Raw genomic sequence first — 26,687 nt, forward strand, 5'->3', positions numbered from 1 at the left:
TTATAAAATGTTTTCTTTCGATCATTTTTGAAATACTCTTCTACTTCCTGTTCACATAATTTAACAAACACAGACATGGCAGGGCAAAATATTGGCATATAGTCACTCGGTTGCCGTAAATTCTTATTCACTCCAGGCATATCATTCCCCTTAAACATTTGTTTTAATATGACATTCCTAGCAAAACTTAAAACATCTAAATTACTAAAATTCAATACTTGTATTTGTTCAACACTGAGCTCAAAATCAGATAAATTATGAACAATATTAGAGTTACCCACAGTCATCCTGAGACTCTCCGTCTCTTCTGTTTGTGATATTGCGACATGCTCCGTTTGTGTGGGTTCTTCTTGCGAACAAGTGCTGGCAACATGGGAAAAGTTTTGCTGAACACAGGAAGTGTACTTTTGGATTTTGCTCCCAACATAACAAACGTGTCCTCCGTATTCACTATAAATGCCCCGGTTGACTCACCTCTATGTTTGACCGTGATGACGATACATTATCTTCATTGGTTGCTACAGCTGAAGAATGAGAAACTGAGGTAAAGGAATCCTCAGCCCTAGATATAGCGTTTACATTAACAAGCTCTTTCTCCATCTGTTGGTTGGGAGCTGGTTCCCTTATATGAGCTGCTTTTACTGTATTGCCAATCCCATGTCTAACCCTTGGCCAGCTAAAAATATTACTTTGAGCAAAATCTCTGATGTCACGTTCCAACTTTTTGATTTTAATTTGTTGTAACTTAGTGTCACATGAGGCTGCAGCAAAAAGCACATTACTCATTCTTTCAACATGGTACTCTTCTGTAAAACGCCATTCAGTATCTTGTTGCATATCTCGTACTTTCTGTTCCTCTGGTTGAAAGTAATCCAACAGTAACTGCATATACGATATAGTCATTTGCAAATTGATCTCCTGCCAGCGTGCTTGGAGATCCCAGGTACACTTCCCCCTGTGTAGGCATACATAACACCCACATGCCTCTAGGTATCACATTGAATTTCAGGTAGGCTTCCTGGTGAAACCTTTGCCATTGTAAATGTTTCAGTGTCATGATACTATTATGAAATTTCAAAATCAGTTCTTGAAACTCAAGCTCACCCATAGTTGTCAACTCCTGTTCAGGGCTGGTGCTGGCCATTCGTTGTATATCCATATGTAACGATGGATTCACAGTATGAAATATGCCTCCTCTTATACCTTCGTTGGTCAGATGATCCAAATTACTTTGTGGATGGTGGGCCAGTTCCACATTACCATTGTTGAGCTCAGACATGTGTGCAAATAGACAATATAACAGTCTTAGAATCACCAGACAAAAAGTCTATTGCACTAAAGTCACTCTGCCTACCACAAGCAAAGTCCAAAGAACACAATAAGGCAGAGGACTCCACATAGAGCTAGTCAAGTCTTTTATTCAATAAAATCAGAGATAAAACCTTGTATTGTTCTGTGCCATCCCATAAAAAGAAAATATCATCAACAAAGGGGGTACCTCTACAGACCCTGGGAACTACTGCCCCATAACCAGCCTGGTCTGCAAAGCTATGGAAAGAATCATTATGGAACTCATAAACAGAGACACTGGGGACCTACAGACACTTGACCCCACCCAGTTCGGCTTTGTAAAGGGCAGATCCTGCCTTTTGAACCTGGTTGACTTTTTCGAAAGTCACTAGAGCCATTGATGAGGGCAAAGCAGTCCATACAGCCTACCTGGACTTGGCTAAGGCCTTCGACACAATACCCCACTCAGGCATCATAGATAAGCTCAACAGCTTAAACGTAAACCCTTATGTCACTAGATGGGTTGCAAACTGGCTAAAGGACAGAACCCATAAAGTTAAAATCGCTGGAGCAATGTCAGACTCAAAGCCAGTCACAAGTGGTGTCCCACAGAGATCTGTCCTGGGACCCCTCTTGTTCGGCATCTATTTCTCAGATGTTAAAGTAAACATGGGAGGGTTGTGGCTGACAAAGTTCGCAGATGACTGCAAACTAGGCGCCATAGTCGATACACCAGTGGACACATACATCCTACAAAAAGCCCTCACAGAAACGGACAACTGGTGCCGGAATCATGGCCTTAAACTAAATGCCAAAAAATGTATAGTCATCCCCTTTGGGAAAAACAAAGTACCCACAAATTATCACATGGACAGCAACCCACTGAGTACGGAAAAAGTAATCAGAGACCTAGGGACCCAAGTCGACAGCGACCTCTCATTTGACACCCACGTTGCCAAAGTGGTTAGAAAAACATTCTACCTTGCACACCTTATCATGAAGGGATTCACATCCAGATTCAAGGATGTCATTGTACCCCTATACTCCTCCCTCATCAGACCCATGATGGAGTACAATGCCCCATTTGGTATGTACCTCACCCGGCATTTGCAACAGCTGGGGAGACCACAAAAGTACCTCACCAAGAGGATCAAGAGTCTCCAACATTGTCTTATTCTGCCAGACTAAAGAAACTCCAGCTCTATTCAGTAGCATACCTCCGGCTCAGAGGTGATCTCTGCCTGATGTACAAGGCCATGTCCACTCAGGAACTGATGGACATGCTCCACCTCAAAAAATCCAAATCCAACAGGACCACGAGAGCTAAAGACTTAAACCTCGGCACAAGTATGAATAGGACATGCTGGAGGGATAGATTCATAACCCAGAGGCTTCCCATGCTCTGGAACAAGATCCCAGTTCATGTTAGACAGAGCCCCTCACTGACTCTCTTCAAGAGAAATCTTGATGAGTGAATGGGAGATTGTAAGTTTACCCCAGGGGTCACATCTGTGTCACTACTAGACAGGGACACAGTAAACTAATTCTATTATATAAGGGGACCTTCACTGTATCACTACTAGACAGAGGCACAGTATTCTAAATCTATTCTGTGCATTTTTGTACCATTTCATGGGGTGGCGAAAGCCACATCACTATGGCTAGGCTTACAAATGCCCCAGGGCAGATAGCCTAGTACTAAACTATGAAACTATAAAAATGTAAATTATTAGTCCATGCATGTGTAACTTCAAATATGGTGTTGTCCTCCCAATATGACAACACTAGGTTGGCATATAAGTTCGCACAGGGTGTGCCCATGGCGACACCCTGTTGTTGTCTATAATAATCTCCCTGACAAGTGAAAATATTATATTCCAGGACAATATTCAAAACCTTACTAATTCTTTGAATAGTGTCCATATTAAATTGTGTCTTAAGTAATATGCTCTCTATCGCTTGAATACCGTATTTATTATCAATCACTGTAAAAAGGTTATTCACATCCTATGTGACAAATATAAACTTCTTCTCATCCACCTTACTTAAATGCTCTGACAAGAATGAAACAAACTGTGCTCCAACATGGAGGCGAGTCAGCCGGGGCATGAACGCCCTATAGTGAATACGGAGGACACGTTTGTTATGTTGGGAGCAAAATCCAAAAGTACACCTCTTGTGTTTAGCAAAACTTTTCCCATGTTGCCAGCGCTTGTTCGCAAGAAGAACCCACGCAAATGGAGCATGTCGCAGTATCACGAACAGAAGAGCCTGAGAGTCTCAGGATGACTGTGGGTAACTCTAATATTGTTCATAATTTATCTGATTTTGAGCTCAGTGCTGAACAAATACAAGTATTGAACAAAGGCTTGACCTTTGTTCCAGATGCCATGTCTGACCATAGTCAAGTTATTTTAGATGTTTTAAGTTTTGCTAGGAATGTCATGTTAAAACAAATGTTTAAGGGGAATGATATGCTTGGAGTGAATAAGAATTTATGGCAACGGAGTGACTATATGCCAATATTTTGCCCTGCCATGTCTGTGTTTGTTAAATTATGTGAACAGGAAGTAGAAGAGTATTTCAAAAATGATAGAAAGAAAATATTTTATAATCTGTCTAGAACACAAAGGATGGCACTTGAAAGATTGATAGAGAATGCAAGTACTATCATAAAACCAGCGAATAAAGGGGGTTCCGTAGTTGTCATGAACAGAAAATTCTATTGTAATACTCAAAATGCTGTTGGGGGATGCTTATACATTTGCCAAACTTTCTCCCATTATTGTAAAAAATCTGGCAGATAAAGTAAAGAAGATGATTACTAACCTACAAGTTGTAGGCTTGTTGGATGAAGAATTGAAGAAATTTTTATGGACTCAACATCCAATAGTAACTGAATTTAAAGCGCTTCCAAAAATTCATAAGAGTGCTAATGAGCCACCCCTAAGACCTATTGTTTCAGGAAGGGGATGGGTTACTGAAAATGTATCCATCTGGGTTGAATGTGCTTTAAAACCTATATTAAGTCTTTATCCAAGAATATTGAAGGACACAGCACAGTTTGTTTAATCCTTGTCAGAGCATTTAACTAAGGTGGATGATAAGAAGTTTATGTTTGTCACACTGTCTGTGAATGAGAAGTTATGTAACTACCATAACGTTCCATGTTATTTGTCTTCTCTCACCTTCTTTCTTGCTGGATGGGTTCGGAGCCGAACCTCGGCTCCGACTCGGCCTATACTAAAGCTCGAGAGCTTAATTTTACCGGCTCGAGGCAACCGTATATCCCATGATGCTAGGCAGTAACTACCCAGATCTCGTTTGGTAGCTGAGAAATAATAGCCAATTCAGTCTCCCCTCTGAGGTGGAGGAGGAAAAAGGAGAACTCCCCAAATATCACTACCTGAAGCTGTATCTACCCCAGGACCAACTGTCTGGGCTTGGAATAGTGCAAGATAAGGTCCCTTGGAAGAAGGGGAAAAACCTTTCGGCCTGTCCAGGCTAGGGGGATGGTGGGCGGGACGCAAGAAAGAAGGCGAGAGAAGACAACTAACATGGAACGTTATGGTAGGTACATAACTTCTCAATGTTAAGTTGTCAATCTCGCCTTCATTCTTGCTGGATGGGACCGTGTCCCTAGCACCTTCATCCTGGGTGGCTCATTGGAACAGACTCTTGAGAATGGTGGAACCAAAATTTGCCCTGTTTCTGGAGGCCATGTCCAATTTGTAATGTGTAACAAAGGTATGAGGAGAGGCCCATGTGGCTGCCGCACAGATAGTGTCTATTGGCACTCTAGCTTGAAAGGCTGCTGATGTAGCTAACACTCTGGTTGAATGGGCTCTTGGCCTAGTAATCAATTCTTTACCTCTGAGTTGATAAATATAGGTAATCACAGAAGACAGCCACCTAGACAGGGTCACCTTGGATACCGGAAGGACCTTTCTACTTTCTGCATAAGATAAGAATAGTTTATCAGATTTCCTGATTTGTTTAGTTCTGTCCAGATAGTAGTGGAGTTGACGAACGTCCAGACAATGTAGTTTTTGCTCCGCCTTGTTTGAATAATTAGGGAAGAAAACTGGAAGATGAATAGATTGATTTAAATTTGTCTGAGAAGCCACCTTGGGTAAAAAAGATGGGTTAGTTCTTAGAGAAACTCTGTCTTTATGAAACACTAAATAAGGAGGACGAATGCAGAGGGCATGAAGTTCAGATACTCTCCTAGCAGATGTAATAGCGACTAGGAAGAGTGTCTTCCAGGAAAGTAACTTCAATGAACAGGAAGCCGCAGGTTCAAAGGGAGGGAGAATCAAGGATGCTAAAACTAAGTTTAAATCCCACTGTGGTGGGGGGTCTTTGATCGGGGGGCCTGAGTAAAAAGATACCTCTCAGGAATGCTTTGCAAAGCTTATGGGACATGATACTGGAGTCCGACAAGCCTATGTGAAAACTTGAAATGGCTGCTAGCTGAACTTTTACTGTGGAGGAAGAAGATCCTGAATGAAAGATTTCAGCTAGGAAATCCAAGACCGAGTGTATTGGAGCAGTGAAGGGATCTATGTTCCTAGCCTTTGCCCAAAAGAAAAAAACGTTGCCATTTACTAGCATACATCCTTCTGGTGGAAGACTTAAGGGAAGCTACAATAATATCCCGGACAGAATTTGAAATCATTGGAAGCCTGGCTAGGGAAGGAAGTGGAGCAACCAAGCTGTGAGGTTGAGAGATTGGACGGATTGGTGCAGCTGCCCTGACTGATGGGCGAAAAGATCTGGCACTGGATCCAGATGCCAAGGCTGCTCCAAAAGATAGCGATGCAGGAAAGGGAACCATATCTGTCGAGGCCAATAAGGGGCAATGAGGATCATCTTGGCTCTCAAGGTGGTAGCTTTCTGAATTATCTGTGTGATTAATGGAAAGGCGTATAGAAGTCCCCGAGGCCAATCGTGGACTAGAGCATCTCTGGGGGGATGGCCTGGAAGGGGGAAGAGAGTGAAGAAGTAGAGGCACTTGCTGTTTTGTGGTGTTGCAAAAAGGTCGCAGCAAGGAAACTCCCACTTCCGAAAAATTTCATCCGTCACTGATTGCTTGAGAGACCACTCGTGGGGCATGAGAATAGCTCTGCTCAGCCTGTCCGCTATGACGTTGGACTTCCCGGGGATGTGCGTTGCTATCAGAAACCGCTGAGAAGAGATCACCATTGCCAGAGTCTGAGTGCTTCTCGGCACAGGGGATAGGACTTGGTTCCGCCCTTCTTGTTGATATACCATACTACGGACATATTGTCCATCTGAATTGCAATAGTCCCCAGGGGAAGAGAGTCTTGGAGGGCTTGCAACGTCAAAAGCACTGCTCTCATCTCCAGGACGTTTATGTGCAAGTGGCATTCGAAGGGTTGCCATGTGCCATGGACTGTCCTGCCCTGAAAATGCCCCCCCCCCCCACCCAATCAGGGAGGCGTCCGTTGTGACTATGGCGACCGAGGGGGAGGAATAAATGGTCTGCCTTGATGGACTTGAGGGGAGACCATCCACCAAGATAGATGTTTTCTGCAAGATAGAGTTATTAAGATCTTGTGTGTCATAGGGAGCTGTTGGAAGGACCACTGGGAGAAAAGCATCTATTGAAGAAGCCACATGTAAAAGCGGGCAAGGGGAAGCAGCGTGATGGCTGCCGGCATGAGACCTAATACTTTCAGAACATACCTGGCCTGAATTTTGTTGCTCTGAAGGAGGACGTGAACATGATTTTAAATATTTAAGACCCTCTGCTCTGTTAACTTTGCTGAGAGCTGAACGGTGTCCAAGGTGGCGCCTATGAAGGTAATAGACTGACAAGGCGACAAGGCAGACTTTTCTAAATTTAGAGAGATACCTAGCTCTTTGCAAATGTGAATGGTGTAATCTCTGGCTAGAAGTTGTTGATGCCTGGTGGTGGCAGTGAGGAGCCAGTCGTCTAGATATGGAAACAGCTGGAATCCTTGACGTCTCAGGTGAGCCGTAACCGCTGCCATACATTTGGTGAACACACGGGGGGCTGTAGTGAGACCAAAGGGCAGGGCTCTGAACTGGTAGTGACTGGCTCCCAGCCGGTAGCGGAGAAACCTTCTGGAGCGCCTGTGCATTTTGATGTGATAGTACGCATCCTGAAGGTCCACTGAGCACATCCAATTGTCATTGCCCAGAAGGGGCAAAATGGACTGAAGCGTGACCATCCGGAACCTCGTTCTTTTTACAAACTTGTTTAGTTTGCTGAGATCCAATATTGGCCTCCAGTCCCCCGTTTTTTTTGGTACCAAAAAGAACTTTGAGTAGACTCCGGATCCTAGTTGGTCTGCTGGGACTGGCTGGATGACTCTCTTTTTTAGCAGCTTTGATATTTCTAGTGCTGCTTGTTCCCTTAGACTGGGTGGAATGTCTGGAAGAGACCCCATTTGAATCGTTGGGGTTTGGATAAAGGGGATTTTGTAACCCTCGGATATGATCGACTGCACCCATTTGTCTTGAGTGAGGGAGAGCCAGGCTTGTGGGTACAGCGATAATCTTCCCCTGACTGCCTCCGAAGGTGGACAGTTGGGCAGCACCTCAGGGATGCTGGAAGGGTTTGTCAGAGAGAGTTTCTCTGCTACCCTGATTCTGCGGACCCCCTCTGCTTCTTGGACGGTGTCTGTTGTTGTTGTTCCCCCCTCTGCCTCTAGGGGTGAACTGACCTCTTGCGTCAGGCATGACTCCTTGTGATTTACGGAACCACATTTTTCCACCCTTTTGACCCTTAGGATATGGTCTAGATGGGGTTGAAAAACGGACTCCTACGGCAGAAAGAGTCTTGCCATCTTGTTCGCATCTGGTCAAGTATCTTTCACTTGAGGTCCAAACAATGCTGAACCATCAAAGGGGGAGTTAGTGAAAGACGCCTTGAAGGAGTATGCGATTTTGCAAAGCCGCATCCAGGCGTGACGCCTCAAAGGCGCACCTGTGCCTGCGACCCTACTCGCCCCAACAGCTGCATACGAAATAAGCCACATGGAGGAGTTGACAATGGAATTCAGGGTTCCTAGCTGTGAGTTAATTTTGTCCTGAGACCCAGCAGCTGATGGATCCTGTAGGACCTCACCCAGATCTTTAAGAATGTCTCTTTGAAGACGGGTGAAGTGGCATAAGTAATTCAGCGACCGCATGGCAAAGGTAGCTGACGAGAACATCCGCTTGCCGTACCTATCCATTGTCCTAGATTCCTTATTAGGCGTATGGACAGGCACTGAAGGATCAGCCGGTTCAGTCTTGGTGGCTGCCCCCACCACCATGGCATCAACTGGGACACCTTTAGATAAAAATTGCTTATCAGAAGGGGCTGTTATAAATTTGGAAGGCCTCCGTGGGGTGGGTTCCATCGAATCAGGGGCCGTCCACACCTTCCGCGCCACTACTTCCATAAGGGGGTCGAAGGGCGAAGACACCCAGGAGGTGGAGGGTCGAGAACCAAAAGCCTCCAGGTAAACAGACTCATCCTCGGAAGGATTAAGGGAAGACCAGTTCCCCCTCTGTTTAAAGATTTCAAGGATGTCAGAGGAGACATCCTCAGAGGGGGACCTTGGGGATCCTTCCGACTCATCCAAGTCGGTGTCAGATGTGACGGACTCAGGGGAGTCCACATGCTTCCTCTTACGCGGGGGTTCACCTGACAGATCAGGAGAAACCTCGGAAGAGGAGGATACTCCCAATGGGGAAACCTGAGGCGTTGGATCTCTGTGGCCGGGGGCGAGAGAGTGGGAAGAGACCTCAGCAGGCACTACAGTGGGAGGAGCTGATGGAGCTGACCGGAGAGCAGGCACTGGGGCCAGTACGCTCCTCATGACCTTGAAGGCGCCCCTATCAGGCAGGCTAGAGAGCTCCCGCTCCGAAGAGCTTGGAACCCCAGCCGGCACCGACAGGGACGGCTCCGAAGCCGATGTTGGGGCCGAACTCACCAACGCCGACGCTCCGAGAGGGAGAACAGGGTCGGACAAGGGTCTGATGCCACTCGCCCCCTCGGTGCCGGCGAGAGAGTCCAAGCGCCCAGATCCCTCCAAGGATAGCACCATGGACGAGATCAGAGCAGACAACTGAGCCAAAGGGGGAGGTTATCGGCTCCGATGTCACAACGGTCACGGCTCCGAACACTGGGTCAGAGTCGAAGGAGGAATAGTATGTTGCATGGACGTAGCCGCTGTCTGATGAGACGGGCTGTGAAGCATTTGGGCCAGTGCCTGAGACTGTAATAGTCTGCTTACCACCCTCTCAAGGTCATGGTCGGAAAGCCTGGAAGACAGAGAGGAATGGCTCCGATGGCTCCGCGAGTGAAGGTGACCTCGGAGCCGAATGGATAGATTCCAGAGATGAAGATCTGGACCTCTTGCATGTGGAGGGCATCAAGGTTGATGGAGCCGTACACACGTCGGCTCCAGCCGGAGCCGATTCTGAAGATAGAGTCTTAGAGGCATCGGCTCCGGCCGGAGCTGATGCAGGCAGCTGCGATACAGAGGTATCGGCTCCGGCCGGAGCCGATAGTGTTGCAGAAGGTGAGCCACCATCCGAAGGCTTAGAGCTTGGAGCCGATGGTTTAGGTGGCTTCGAAGGCTTCCCCGGCACGGACTTAGCCGGGGAACCTTCGGGCTTTAATAAGCCCCTCAGGATCAACTTATTCCTGCGCTCCTGCAGGACTCTTGGGCTGAATGCATGGCACACCGAGCAAGAGCCCTGCAGGTGCAGGGGTCCCAGGCAATAAACACAAGAAGTGTGACCGTCTGTCAGAGATCTTCTGACAGCACGAGTCACACCTCTTGAAGCCTGAGACCTTTGTGTCCTTCGACATATTGCTGTCGAAAGGAAAACAATTGTAAAGATAGAAAAAACACACACACACACACTCAGACAAGGATACAGGGATACTAAAGGTACACTCACACAGCTAAGAATCCCTGTGAGGGAACTAAGAATAAAACGGAAGGGCCTAAGGCCTAACCTAGGGTGGGGAGTATGACTGGGATAAGGGATAAAAATAGGAACTAAAAATTTAAAATAACCGAAAAACTAGCCTATTTAGAAAATATATATTACTATACTAGGGGAAAACTAAGTAGAAAACTAAGATTTTTCTGAAAATTATTCACTAACCTGTGAGCCGGTAAAAAGAGCACCTCGCTAGCGAAAGCGGCAAACGAGATCTGGGTAGTTACCGCCTAGCATCATGGGATATAGGGTTGCCTCGAGCCGGTAAAATTAGCTCTCGAGCTTTAGTATAGGCCGAGTCGGAGCCGAGGTTCAGCTCCGAACCTATCCAGCAAGAATGAAGGCGAGATTGACAACTTAACATTAATCTTTTTACAGTGATTGATAATAAATATGGTATTCACGCGATAGAGAGCATATTACTTAATAAGACCATTTAATATGAACAATATTCAAAGAATTAGTAAGCTTTTGAATATTGTCCTGGAACATAATATTTTCACTTGTCAGGGAGATTATTATACACAACAATAAGGTGTAGCCATGGGCACACCCTGTGCGAACTCATATGCCAACCTAGTGTTGGCATATTGGGAGAACAACACCATATTTGAAGTTACACATGCATGGACTAATAATTTACGTTTTTACATACGTTTTGTTGATATTTTCTTTTTATGGGATGGCACAGAATACAAGGTTTCATCTCCGATCTGATTGAATAAAAGAACTTGACTAGCTCTACGTGGAGTCCTCTGCCTTGTTGTGTTCTTGGGACTTTGCTTGTGGTAGGCAGAGTGAATTTAGTGCAATAGACATTTTGTTTGGTGATCTCTTTTTGATTGATATGTGGATGCATTTGGTTTGAGGTCCATGTTCCCTGAATGCATCTTCCTGCCATGTGGGCCCCCCAGGCATAATCTGTTGCATCCGTTGTTAATGTTTGCCTGGCTGGAGGTAATGTGAACAGCTGTCCCTTGTTTTGGTGACAAGTCTTTGTCCACCATCGAAACTCCTGTGGCAGGCAGGGAATGAGAGTAATCATAGTTTCCATGCTGTGGCAATGTTGAGTCCAAACACTTTTAGGTACCACTGAAGTTTCCTCATATGCAGTCTTGCATATGGAATTAGTAGGATGCAGGATGCCATGAAGCCCAAAGCCTGCAGAATGTTCCTTGCAGATAACTGGGCCTTTGTTGCCAACATTCTGAAGTAGATAATCAGTTGCCTTTGTTTGTCTGGCGTGAGAAGCCATCTGGGCTGTTGTATTTAAGCTTGCACCCAGGAATATTATCTCTTGAGAGGGTACTAGTTTTTATTTCTTTTCGTTGACTGTGTACCCTAGGCATGTTAGAAGTTTTTTCACAAATGCCAGATCCTGTAGGAGGATGTCCTTGTTCTCTGCTTGAATTAGACAGTCGTCCAAGTAAGGATATATTTGTATTCCTCTTTGTCTGCAGAATGCAATTACTGGTGCCAGACACTTTGTAAAGACCCTGGGCACAGTAGATAAGCCAAAGGGCAGTGCAGAGAATTGGTAGTGCATTGAGCCAGCCTTGAATCTGAGGTATCTTCTGCATATTTGTCTGATTGGGACATGCAGGTATGCCTCTTTTATATCTAAAGTTACAAGCCCAGCATGGGCAGTAGCTGCTGCAAAGTCAACATTTTGAATTTTGGTACATCCAGAAATGTGTTCAGAATCGATAGTTCCAGTATTGGTCTCCAGGCCTTGTCCTTCCTGGGTACCAAGAACAGTCGAGTAAAATCCTTGTCCCTGCTCTTGCTCTGGTACTTGTTGAATGGCCCCCATGTCCATGAGGGATGAGACTTGTTTTTGTGCATTTGCCCATTGATTTTTTGGGAGATCTGGCCAGCCATTTGCCTTTGACAGGGTATGGAAATGGAACTTGTAGCCTTGTGACACGATATTTAGAACCCACTTGTCCTGGGTTATAATGTGCCAGTTTTGAGAAAAAAGTGCTAATTTTTCCCCCAAATTTGCTGCCAGGAAATAAGTGCTTGGTGCAGGTAGGGGGAAGTCATTAGGACTGTTTACTGTAAGTTTGTGATTTGACTTCTCCACTTTTGGGGGTAGAAGCACCCCATTGCTTTGACCTGTATATGAACCTTGCGCCTGGGATCTGCCTCTAGGGTGCCTGGGTCTGCCCCTTTAAGGTCTGTCTGACACAGGAAAGGACCAATTCTTTATTGGCCAGTGTCTCCTAAACCTAGGTGGCTGTACTTGTAAGAAATCTTTGACCGTTTGCATAGGTTTAGCCTTGTCCTCCATTTTCTTTAACACCTCTTCTGCCTTAACACCAAACAAAGAATCATGCTGTAAAGGTGCATCTAATAATTTAACTTTAACATGATCAGGCAGATTTTATACCTTTAACCAAGCATGCCTTCTAATTACAGAACCTGTAACTGCAGCCCTGCAGGAGGCCTCTAAAGAATTAAAACCACGTTGCAAAGTATGCTTTCCAACTTGTTCAGCTGCATGCAAAATATCCTGCATTTCCTTGTTTTCTGCACATTGAGTTTAACAACATTTTCTGTTTAAGCAATGCCAAGATATGTTGCTGATATTTGAGCATATGAAACTGACGGTTTAAGGCCCTCATAGCCAAGGTAGCAGATGTGTAAACCTTTTTTCCCCATCTATCCAGTGCCCTAGAATCCCTGTCAGAAGGGGTAAGATTTTTTGCAGCGGAAGCCTTAACTCCCTTGGGACCCTGAGAAATAGTTACTGGGTCTGCAGCAGGCTTTTTAAAAAGGAATTTATGTGAATCAGGAACCCTGTAATGTCTGTCAGGCTTAACAAGAGCTGGAGATAGAGTCAGGGGTAAAGCTAGACTCTGAAAACACATCTACAATATCTAACACGGGGGGATGGCTAGTGGCTTGTGCTGAGGTAGTAACAGGAAATCCGTGAGCCTTTTTTTAGACTCTGAAAAATCTTGGCTCTCCCAGTGAAAATGCTCCCTCATGGTATGTAAGGTTTCCCCAAAAGAGTAGTCCTCAAGAGAAGAAACTGAAGGTATGGATTTCTTCAGCATCAGTATCCTCATAGGGGGGAAAAGAATATTCCTGATCAAAAGAGGAATCAGAAGAAATGGAAACCTGATCTGAAGATTCATAGTCAGTCTCTTGCCTAGGCCTCTTATCAGGAGGGGGATGGGAACCCCTGATCAAGGTAATCAAGTCTTTGGCCATTTTGAGCATCTGTTTTTTGGGCATGGAGGCCTGTACACGTGGCTCTTGAGGTTGCTTCTTTGCCTTTGAAGGTGCTTTAGTCTTTGAAGTCAGTTTAATGTATAGATGCTTGGGTCTGAATACCCCCTCAGAAGCCGGTGCCTGCTCAGTGGCTCCGGACCCATCTGAAGGATCAGCATCCAAGGTTCCAATATCTTGAGTTTCCAGCGGCATGGCCGACTCCACGTGGGAGTCAGTAGTGGCCTGAGACTCTAAAGTAGCGATCGTCAGGGGCTGCGAAAGCATCTCACTGAGAACCAGCGAACCGGCGAATGGCTTAGGAGAAGCTTCGTCATCTGTTTTGGGCCTCGGCTGTCTTTCTTTTTCTTTGCGTTTTTTGTGAACTCTGGTAGGCGGATGGCTTTCCGACGACATTTCTGGATAATTAAATCTGCGTCCAAAGTAGTTTAAAGCAAAATCATACCAAAGCTTAATAGTGCTTTGGTTAAATCTAGCACAAAACAGACAACCCAGAAAACTATGATCAGGGCCTAGGCAAGGAATACAGTAAGAATGAAAGTCCTTATGAGGTATTTGCTTCCCACAAGAAATACAATTATTAACTTTTTCTGACATCGGTTCTGGAGCAAGAAAAAAGTTTCCCCAAATACTTAGCTTTATAGAAGACTTCGGATCTGAAATTCGAACTTGAAAATCTCAGGAGTCAGCCGACCGGCACTTGCGAACTGCTTCTGCTTCGGGCACCGCGCGGCAAGACGACAAAAGAAAATGGCGTCGGCTGCTTCTTTTATACCCCTGACGTCAGGGGCGATGACAGCCGACGTAGGACCCAAGACTTTGGAATTCAGGCCGACTGAGGGCAACCTGCCAGCAGGATTACCCCAAATATAATGATTGCAACAGTGAAACACGAAGAACATCACTAACCATCTAACCCAATACCACATTCATGGGTGACTAATTACCCCACTATTAAATGGGAATCCTATACATCAAACGTACATGCACAGAGATTCCTGGATTTTGTAACAAACGCCCTGGACCAGATAGTCAATACACCAATCAGAGGTGCAACCATACTGAATCTGATCCTCACTAATATGGGAGACTGCTGCACACCCCCTACTGTAATGCCTTCCATGGTAAGGTCAGACAACAAAATGGTCTCCTTTGAAGTAAAAATAAAACCTGGACCGCCAGCTAAACCAGGAATATTCAGGAACTATTCTAAGGCTAACCTTTTGCTATAAGTGAGAACCTGGCAAAATTGCAAGCCCCTATAAACACTGAACACTTCTGACTATACAGAACTGTTCACAGAAATCCTGCACAGGCATATTAATAGCTGCATAGAGACAGCTGCACCTACCAGGAAGTAGTACAGAACTAACTCCAAAAAGAAGCCACCTTGGTGGAATCACAAAATCAATTGGATGCATAACAGGAGGAAGAAAATCAAGTCAAAAATTAGGAGGTGCAGCACCCAGCAGGATAAAAGCATTCTCAAACTAAAACTCCTCAGAGGACAAATAACGTCTGTCAAAGCCAAATTTGAGGCAAGTTTGGCCACCCAAGCCAAGGACAACCATAAAGCATTCTTTAGCTATGTCCACAACCTCAAAGACAACACACAATTGTGTGCAGAGCTCATTGTAAATTGAGCCAGAAGATGCAGCAAAGCTCCTGGCTGATAAATTCAGCTCCAACTTTACTCCTCACTCCCCCTCAACCTTTCCTCCAAGACCAAGAGCACTGCATCAATGGGCCCAGACAATATCTCAGGATGTCCTCTAAATAGCATGAAACATGACCTATCCGGGTCTCTGGAATTACTATTTAACTGTAGCCTGCAAACAAGCTTTGTGCCTCATGAATGGAGAACAGCAACATAAATCCCTCTGCACAAAGGCAGGCCATCAAAAGACCCCATAAGTCTCACTAGTCTTATATCTAAAGCTATGGAAAGAATTATCATGGAGATGATTAACAGAGATAAAGTAAACCTCCAGACACTGGACTCAACCCAGTTTGGTTTCGTCAAGGACAGATAATGCCTACTCAACCTGGTGGACTTCTTTGAGAAGGTCACCAAAGCAATGGATGAGGGCAAAAATCGTTCACAATGCCTACTTTGCTCTGGCCAAGGCATTTGACACAATAGACAAAAATGAATGTACCACCAAAATTCACCAGTCTCCACAAGTAAAGTACAGTCCAAGCTGAAGATATGACAACCAAGGCTACAAGAAAAGTATGGACTTATTTCAAGAGATGGTCTGATGAAGTTTTGTACGAAAGTGTTTACCTGAAGTCTTGGAATAAATCAATACTTTTCTTATAGCCTTGGTTGTCATATCTTCAACTTGGACTGCATTTGACAATACACCACTCGGGCATTGTTGACAAACTCAAGAGGTTAGGTACAACCCTATATGTCAGCCAATAGATAGCCAACTGGCTCAGACAGGACCCAGGAAGTTAGAATTGGGGAGTCCACCACTATAAAGAGGCCAGTCACAAGTGGAGTCCCTCAGGGATCAGTCCTTGGGCAGCTCCTTTTTGACATTTACTTCTCAGAATTCAAGGCCAATGTCAGTGGTCTCTGGATGACTAAATGTGCAGATGATTGCAAATTAGGAGCAGTCACTGAATCTCACACTGACACAAATGTTCTCCAGGAGGGGCTGACAGACCAACAACTGGTGTCAGAGACATGGACTAAAACTAAATGCCAAGAAATGCATAACCGTATCCTTTGAGAAGTCATCAATCCCTGGTAACTATCATACTGACAACACACCCCTTAGAGATGACCCAGTAGTCAGGGACTTGGATACACACACATAGTAATCTAGCTTTTGATCATCACGTGTCAACAGTGGTGAGGAAATCATTCTATGTTGCGCAACTTATAAACAAAGGTATGGCATCTAAGTCCAAGAAGTCACTGTTCCACTGTATTCAACATTCATCAGACCATTCATAGAGTACAATGTGCCCTTTGGTATGTATCTAACCAGGCATATCCAACAACTGGAACATCCACAGAGGTTCCTTACTAAAAGAATACAGGGCATAAGTAATGTGTCCTATGCAGACCGCCTCAAGGCCATATCCCTGTGTTCCATCTCCTACAGGCTTTTGAGGGAAGATCTATGCCTGGCATAAAGGGCATTGTCAGACTCCACTCTGATGGACCTCCTGCATATCGACAAAACAAACAGCACCATAATTACCCTTCTAAAGACTTAAACTTGGCCTGTGATATAAACGGGATCTGCTGGAGAGATGGGTATGTATCCCAGAGACTACCCCATCTATGGCACAGGCTCCCAATCCATGCGAAGCAGAGTTCCTCACTAACCCAATTCAAGGGCAACTTGGACAACTGGATGGTAAACCAGAAATTCATCCCTGGTTTGGCACCTAGGTCTCTAATGCAAACAGGTAACCTGTAAATGGTTAATCTCCCAGGCCCATGCTTACACTTATCAAGGGTATCAGAACTTGTCAGAGATTTGCGATGCATGGCTAGGCTTAAAAAGGCCCTTGGGCTAGTTAGCCTAGTAAACACCTATGACCCAATAAGATGGTTCAAATCCACATAGCTGGTATGAGATCATCTCTTAAGTGGTAAACAAAGCTGTTGATTCTATGTTTCAAAGCCAGGCAAAATGTTAAGTGTATCCAGTGGCATTATTAAAATAATTCAATAACGCATTTTTTGGCATTTAGTTTCAGACCATGATCTTGACACTACTTATTTGAGACAAACCTTCCTGCAGGATGGCCAAGTCATTTGGGGATTCAATGACTGCTCCTAGCTTGCAGTAATCTGCAAACATAGTCAGCTAGAGACTTTGGTATTGGCTTTTACTTCAGAAAAGTAGATGCCAACCAGGAGCTGATGATGATCTTGTTTTTATTTATTCCATATTAATTTGTGCTAAACTACAATCAATATGCTTTATGTTTATTTTTATTAGTCAGCCAGGTATACAGACTTGTCTGAAGACAACTTTCAGCAAAAACATGGTTGCTGATTCAAGAAAATGCTGTACTGGTCATTAAACAAATTGCATATTACAGCACTGGTCGGCGAGATATTTCAAAGTTTTGCAAAGTTTTTCGGCATTTGCACACTTTTTCCTCTATTTATGAACAAAAAATACAAACCAGATTGATAGTGTTGCACCCAAAACACACATTCACTCACAGATACAGACAGCAGCACATACACACTCGCACACACAAGTGTTGTGGTCTGAAGTTGGTGTATTTTACACTAAACAGCAAAAGCGCTGCTTAACGAGTGCAAAATAATGGCTCAACAGACATCCCTATTGACTCTCTTATAGTGGATCTCAGTAGTCACCATCTCATCATCGTATCGCATACACAGTCATTTATCCATTCGCATACATTCTGCTTTCACACATGTACTGCTCACCGTCTCATACACACACACATTCTCTTCCGTATTCACACAGACATTTTTTGCTTTCACACAGACTGTTCATTTGCTCATGCATTGGCTCATTCTCTATCATACATACAGAGTCTCCTCTGCATTTGTATACACAGACATTTTGCTTTCATAAAACAAATAAAACACGGACTAGCTCAAACTGAGAAATGAAACCGGATTCAAAGCAATGAGGTTAAAAATTATTAAACCACAGCGATACAGGACTAGAAAAAGGTTTATTACATAAAGCGCTTTTCGTCTGTGATAGTACACAGACTTCCTCAGACAATACACAGTTTAAAAAGACAACTTAAATAGTACAACAATACTGATTCGTAGACAATGGGCCAATCATACAGGGTTATGGCCATATATAAGATTTAAAAGCATACACTCAATAATCACACTAACTCAAATACCATTGTAAGTAGTATTAGTGATAAAATAGTATAATAAAATACTACAAAACAAAGAATATCCTAAACCTAGTCACTCAAGCGGAGACCAGATATTGCCTAAGTGGAAATAGTAAAATAAAATAAAATAAATTACATAAAGTATATAAAAAACTACTAAGATGCAAGTTTATCTGGACAAATTCCTTAATTTAAGGAGGCTGCTAATAGAGCAACCTTCATTAAGACCTGGTAGAACGTAGGCATTTAATCTAATCTGCCAACGTAATTCTGATGCTTCCAGAAGTAAATGTAAGGGAGCCCCTCTCATAGTGTAGTGTATCTGATCAATTACCATGTATCTAAAATGGTGGCCATTATGCTGGGTAATATGCTTAGCAAGAGCATTTTCTTGTTTGGCTTTGCTAATTGCGTATTGATGTTCGTAGATCCGATCTCTTAATCTACGCTCAGTTTTGCCAACATAAAATCCTGTGCATTTTTGGCATAAAGCTAGGTAAACAACCATTCTGGAATTACAAGTGCATCTACACCGAATGTCAAATCTGATGTTATTGATCTTAAATCTATTAGATTCAAAAATGTACCTACACTGGTTGCAGTTTTGGCATTTGAACATACCAGGGGTTCGGCTACATTTCACCTCAGGTTGTTCTAATAGACCTTTCAGATTTTTACCTCTTCTATAGGTGACTTCAGGTCTATCACCCACTTTATTCAGAACTGAGTGGTTGGAACGAAACATATTCCAATTCTTAATAATAATGTCCATAATAAACCTGCTAGAAGGGCAATATGTTAAAATTAGTTTGGTATTAAGATGAAGTGAATTTACTTCACCCACAGGTTCTACCCTAAACTCAAGTTCGCATATTGGGGCGATGTTAAGTATAGGTTGATACATCCCTCTTAGTCTTTTGTTAGTAACTTCCTTAACTAAGTTGTCTAGCAAGTTTGATGGATAGCCTCTATGTAGAAACATGTTCTTAAGTGCATTACATTCCTTAAGAAAGTCATCATCTAAGCTAACCATCCGAGCTGCTCGTACGAGCTGGCCCTTAACTACTGACCTTTTTTGATAACTCGGGTGGCAGCTACTGAAATGAAGGAATGAATTAGAGTGTGTTGGCTTTCTATATATACTTGCTACGTATTTGTTAAGTACTTCGTTTTTCACCAACCATACATCTAGGTAAGCTATCGCCTCAGTGTTAAAAGTGGAAGTAAAGGATAAGAAATCAGTTGACTTATTAAATTGATCTAATAGTACACTATCAGTTTCTCCACCCTCTAATAGGATGAAAATATCATCCAGGTACCGGGTGTAATACTTGATCTTGGACATAAGTGATAAATTATTAAGTACATTCTCCCTTTCCCAGTAAGACATCACAATATTAGCCAAACTGGCCCCACATGGCGACCCCATAGCCACCCCGATTTTTTGGAGATAGAAATTCTCTCCCAATATAAAATTATTATTATATAGGATCATATCCAATAATTCGGTAACAAGTGATATTTCATGTGGTGGGGCACCCTTGCTTTTGAGAAAAAAGGCTACCCAGTCAATAGCTATTTGTAAAGGTATACACGTATATAAATCTTTGACATCTATTGTCAAGAAATTGTACTCTTTACAAAATGTAATTTTATTTATTTTGGCTAAAAAAGACCAGGAGTCCTTACATATTTGCTCTTCATCCTTCAGATATTTTTGTAATATTGTATCGACCAGTTTGGCACAAGGGTATGTAGGGGATCCACGCCCATCGACTAAGGGACGCATGGGTGGGTTGAGGAGGTCCTTGTGTATCTTTGGTATACCAAAGATACAAGGAAATCTAGGAAATAAAGTAATAAGATATTTGTGTTGGTCTTGATCAAGTCTACCCTCAAATAGCATTTCGTCTAGGGAGTTTTTAATGCTACTATAAGCATTATTAACTTCAGATCTAGAGCTTAACGAATATGCATCATTTGAAAGTCAAGCATCCTATCAAAATAGTCAATTTTATCAAAGACTACAACTCCTCCTCCCTTGTCAGGCTTACAAATTCTTAAAGAATGTGACTTAACAAAATCCAATAATAACATTTCATCTCTGCCCAAGTCATTGGTACCTGAAAATAAATGCAAATTGCTATATCTCAAATCAAGTTCACAACTGTTCTCAAAGGCTTGGACTAAGGGGTGCAAAGGTGGATTAAACATACTGGGAACCTTAATATTATGTGGGGCATTATTACTAGTGGTATTAGGTTCAAACAACAGGTTAAAATTCAATTTACGAGCAAACATTTTAATGTCTATAATAGTGTTAACTAGATCAAACTTTTGTTGGGGGACATAAGTATGCCCTTTTGATAAAAAGTCAGCAAGATCATCTGGAATAGGCACTGTTGAGTAGTTAAAAATATTTAAGTCACCTAGTTGGTTAGTGGAAATAACCGGTCTCACGACTTCGTTGATGGAAAGAACCGGAGTGTTAAACCCATCTACCAATGAGATATTAGCTGAATTCAAAGATAAATCCATACTAGGAACAACAGTGACTATACAGTCCAGGGCCTCCCCTGTGTTCGGAGGTAGAGCCAGGTTACAAATGCACCTAGTATCTACTGTCTCTGAAAATTCTGTTTCTGTTGTTTCGCCCTGGTTGGTTGCTGTAATTTGTTCCTCTGCTTTGGAATGGCCCCCTGACGGCTGGCATTGTAAAAAAACCTGTTGCTGGCCAATAGGCGTAACATTATAAGCTGGTTGTTGTCTCCGATTCTGTAATCTCTCACTCCTCCTAACACCATGATCCACTAATGTGTCCCCAAAAGTGTCCAGCTCTCTAATGTTATCAGATGGAACCTCACTACCACTAGCTGTAATGGATGTATTAACGTTTCCAATGTTAAAGTTCCATGTTTGCGAAGGCGCTGGAGGTGGATAAGCCACCCCTAATTCATACGCCTTCAAATCACGCTCCAATTTCTTAACTTTATTGGACTTTAGTTTAGTCAGGTACTGATCGATGCTACTAAAGCATCTGCTATAGTCATATTTGTACCTGCTAAATTCCTCGTGTGATTTGATGGAATTATCCAAAACAGTAATTTCTTCATTAAGCTGTGCCACCCATAATGTGTAATGCTTAATCATTAATTTTAATAAGTCCAGTCCTTGTTGGTCAAAGAGATTAATCAACTCTTTGTGAAAATCAGAATTTAAAACTAACCCTGTTGGGTATTGAAAATGCCTCAGGCCTTTTGGGATGACATTACAAGCAATGCATTCATTAAAATAGGAAATTTCCAGTTTAAGTTTTTTAAGCTTAAGTAAAAGTTTGTCAAAAGTTTTCAATTTATCAGCTAGTAAGTTATTTACCTCTTGGCTGTCAGGTGTGTTGTTGGGCATCGTGCGAACTGCCCTTTGCCCATATCCTGAAAGAACAAAGTCCTCGGACAACCAATTGCCCAGTATCGGAGCCCCATCAAGCAAACTGCTAGACGCATTGTTAGACGCATTGTTGCTGGCATGCTCCGTTCGTTCAATAAGGCAAGGTTGTCTCTGTAAATCACCTACTATGCCACTATTTAATGGTTGTTCCACTCCAACTGAACAGTCCGTTGGGGTAAGTGAATTGCTTGTTCGTGGCCGTTGCGATGAGTCAGGGATAGTCGTAGGAACCGACCTGCCATTAGATGTATTTGTTGAGTTTAGTAGAATAACTGTTCCTGGCCGTTGCAAAGGGTCAGGAACTATGGTAGGAAGCACCCTACCGTTTGATGAATTCAAAACGCCAAGATCACTACGTTCATTCAGTAGGGAAGGGGATGCAAGAGTGTTAGCTGGTAGCACAGCGCCCCCTGGCGCATTCTCCGCAAGAGTAGACTTTGAATTGTTTAACGAAAGGCAAGAATAGGTTTTTCATATCCTGCTGTTGAGTGTCAAGCTTGTCAAGTCTCGCACAAAGCGATTCCATCCTCTGGAATAACGAATCAAACAAACTGTCCTGTGCAGCTGTAGACAAAGTAGCTGGTGCTGGAAGAGCACTATTGCAGCTCCTAAGTAATGCTGGAGTAGCATTAGGAGAGAAACCATCACTGCTAACAGATCCGGAAGCCATAAAACAAATAAAACATGGACTAGCTCAAACTGAGAAATGAAACCGGATGCTCTTGCTAAGCATATTACCCAGCATAATGGCCACCATTTTAGATACATGGTAATTGATCAGATACACGACACTATGAGAGGGGCTCCCTTACATTTACTTCTGGAAGCATCAGAATTACGTTGGCAGATTAGATTAAATGCCTACGTTCTACCAGGTCTTAATGAAGGTTGCTCTATTAGCAGCCTCCTTAAATTAAGGAATTTGTCCAGATAAACTTGCATCTTAGTAGTTTTTTATATACTTTATGTAATTTATTTTATTTTATTTTACTATTTCTACTTAGGTAATATCTGGTCTCCGCTTGAGTGACCAGGTTTAGGATATTCTTTGTTTTGTAGTATTTTATTATACTATTTTATCACTAATACTACTCACAATGGTATTTGAGTTAGTGTGATTATTGAGTGTATGCTTTTAAATCTTACATATGGCCATAACCCTGTATGATTGGCCCATTTTCTACGAATCAGTATTGTTGTACTATTTAAGTTGTCTTTTTAAACTGTGTATTGTCTGAGGAAGTCTGTGTACTATCACAGACGAAAAGCGCTTTATGTAATAAACCTTTTTCTAGTCCTGTATCGCTGTGGTTTAATAATTTTTAACCTCATTGCTTTGAATCCGGTTTCATTTCTCATTTTGCTTTCATGTATGCACTCTACATTCTGTGATGCACTGCTCACTCGTTCTCATACACAGTCTTCTGCATTCGTACACACACATTCTGCATCCACGCACACAGCTCATTCGGTCATGCATTGCTCACTCTCATTCATACACACACAGACATACTCCTTTCTTGCACGCATTCACTCACTAACATGCACACAGACATGCACATTTTTCTTTTTGTTCCAAAACCATGGAAGAAATGTTCAGCAAGGTTTCGCTGTGGCCAGTACCAAAGGAAGCCTAGTTTTTGGGGACTACTGCAGTAATGGAAAACCCTACAGCTCAGCAGTCCAAATTTCCATGTCATATTTTTGGTCTTCTCATCTTGAAACTGCCTACTGCAGATGACTGAAGTTCACTAAATAATGCCATACATTTGACTTTACGACTGTACACTTACTACAGGTGAGGTAATGCAAGCAAGCAGAAAAGCACATTGCAGGAACAAACTGTAACAGCCACATTTTAAACCTGTCCCTATTTTTGTGAATGTCAGGAGAGATTGAGAGGTATAGTCTCTGTAGGTACGGGAACATCCTTAGCTGTTAGGTACGGGAACATCCTTAGCTGTTGCAGCCATTTTTCGCATCACTCTCAGACTTCACACTGTGTCCCTCTCGCCTCACTTACTCTCTCTGACACACACAGACTCTGACATTTCCCGTTCAGTACACTCGCAGGCACAGTCTCATCTGCATTTACAAACACACACACATTCTGCTTTCATGCATGCACCGATCACTCGTACATCGCTAACTCCCTCTCATACACACACACAGTCTCTTCTGCATTCACACACATACATTCTGCTTTCACACATGCACTGTTCACTCTCACGCATCGTTAACTCTCTCTCTCACACTCACAGACACAGTCTCATCTGCATTCACAAACACACACATTCTGCTTTCACACATGCACTGCTCAGTCCGTCTCGTACAGTCTCTTCTGCATTCACACACACAGACCTGCTTTCACACATGCATTCACTAACATACATGCCATCAGAATGAAAAACACACTAATACACATACACACACCAAAGCATGGCATACCTCTAAACTCTTGATTTATGTCTTATATTTTAGGTTTTCAGGCAAATCTGGGATAAATCATTAACTACTGAAGTTACAAAATAGCAGACATTTGCCATTTAGACTCCGTAACCGTCAAAAAATCCATGCTAATGCAAAATCTGTTATTCTATCAACTTTCCAACTTTGTAAGAGCAATATTTAAAAATTGCCCCTATTTTTGAGCCTTTGACCAGATTTCTGGCTCAAAGAGGTTGATGGGTATGAAGCACGGTGGGTTGGGGACCAACTGTATAAGAAGAAGAAGAAGAAAAAAAAAAAAAAAATCAGCCACAACAGTAGAACACAACCAATAAAATATTTAATTACACACAGGTGGTATTAACTGGAGGCACAGATTTGTATGCAGTAAAACTTTATGCAATTAACTTAACGAAACAGTTAGGTGAGGATAGTTTTCAAGCACTTTTACTGGCGGAAATACTTGCTCAGATAACGTTTTCAGTCCTGAAGGAAACAGTGGTAGTAAGACAGTTCCACAACAATGCATGCAGTACTTTATAGCAGCTGTTAACCGGGACACCCTTGATGATGTGTATGTGACAGTGTGGGCAGAACATCAGGAGAGGGAACTACTGATTAGACTGTGTTGAAGGTACGTCATGAAGGTGTATACAAAGTCACCTGAAAGAATGAGATACAAAAGAAGGGGGGATGGGCATCCCTGCCATACGCTAAGAAAGGGGAGAAATGTAAACCTGAAAAACTTTAGAGCATTCGTGTAACAGCAAGAGGCTAGGCTGATTTTACAAAGATAAAGGAAAACTTGCATTTGAGTTTACATGTCAGAGCCTGGGCTTTTCCTTTAACTAACAGAAGGCATTAGAGTGCAGTTAGAAAACATTGCAAACTCCAGGTCAAGTTCAGCTTTGAACAGAATGATGAATCTTAGGTTTAAAAAGAAATTAGTCCTAGGACCGGCATATTACATGTGCAAAACTGTCAGAGATAAAATATACAAGCAGCTCCACCAAATGCCTTCATTTTTAATATGTTTACCTGAGCAGTACTCTCAACAAAAGAAATGCAAAAATACTTTCTGTTTATATTCTGATATGGACAATATTCTATATGCAAGCAGGATGCACAGAACCAGCTGACAGGATGATGGTTACAAGCCACATGAAAAGACATACCTCATTGTTGATATCAAACAGACCCTGCTGAATCTTCTTATAGATTTCCTTTGCTGTGTCAATGAATGCCTAGAAGGAAACAGAGCAAAAATGAGTTATGTACTTACCATAACGATAGACCTGTGTTCTGTCTTTCCATGTGGTTGGTTCAACCATTGGATTACCTGATGCGACTTTGGATGCCAGCCATATTCCAAAGACATCAGCCCATCAAGTTCCACCTCCTCTACCTATAATCTCCCTCTCAACTACAATTAAATCAGATGGAGTCTGCCACTCTCTACCCAAGCTGCAGTACTCAAATCCCCCTCCCCCCCCAAAAAATACTAAGGACCCTAAACAAAAGAGGAAAACCGACCTCATCTCTGCCATCCTATAGCTGAAAAACCTGCCACAACAGTGAGGCAGTAGAGAAGAGTTAATCAGATGGAAAGATAACACAGATCTATCATTATGGTAAATACAGAACTTTTGTAATCAATGTTATATTTTCTGCCTGCATTCAACCTGTGAGACAAGAGTGTCCAGCCACGTAAAACTCTAGGGAGGTCTTAAGAAAGGATATTGAGCAATATGGTGGAACCAAAACAGGCTCTGATCCTCAGCTGAATGTCCAATTTATAAAGGCACACAAATGTGTAAGGACCACCAAGTAGGAGTTGCGTAATCATCATCCAAAGCAGCGCTGGAAAAAACAGCTGTAGAAGTCGCCATAGCTCTAGCAGAATCACCGTTTGGTTTACAGCACAAGGGCTTTCCTTTCAAACTGCACCCAAAGGAAATACAATGAGAGAGACACTGGTGTACCCAACTGGGCCTTTGAAAAGGAGACAATACCGTTCAGACTTTCTGAAAGATTTGGTTATGTCCAAATAAATCCTCAATTGTGTACAGACATGCAGACAATGTAAGTAAATATTCTCCTTTGCTGGAAATTTCAGGAAAACACGGACATGAAAATGGACTGATTCAAATTACCTTCTGTAGTCACCTCTGGGATAAAAGCAGAATCTGTGCAGAGGGACAACCCTATCTATGAAAAACTACCTACAAAAAACTATCTATGAAAAACTATGAACAACTATCTATGAAGGAACCAAAGAGAGGCCTGCAGCTCTGACACCCACTTAGTAGAAGTAACCACCACTAAGAATAAAGTCTTCCAAAACAATAGCTTTATATCAGCCAAGGCTCAAATGGAGGTGCAGCCAGCACCCGAAACAGGAAAGGCAA

General features: G+C 42.8%; 1 protein-coding gene across 1 annotated transcript in view; it reads right to left on the reverse strand.

The window, feature by feature from the left end:
* The window catches only part of RAB2B (RAB2B, member RAS oncogene family), a 1,018,409-nt gene that overhangs the window by 243,242 nt on the left and 748,480 nt on the right, over positions 1-26,687 (reverse strand). The window contains exon 7 of the mRNA XM_044058254.1: positions 25,455-25,523. Within this exon, the coding sequence (XP_043914189.1) occupies positions 25,455-25,523 (69 nt within the window). The remainder of the gene's footprint in view (positions 1-25,454; positions 25,524-26,687) is intronic.

The sequence above is a fragment of the Protopterus annectens genome, chromosome 16.part0, assembly GCF_019279795.1.
Source record: "Protopterus annectens isolate FY-2018-M chromosome 16.part0, PAN1.0, whole genome shotgun sequence".
NCBI lineage: Eukaryota > Metazoa > Chordata > Ceratodontiformes > Protopteridae > Protopterus > Protopterus annectens.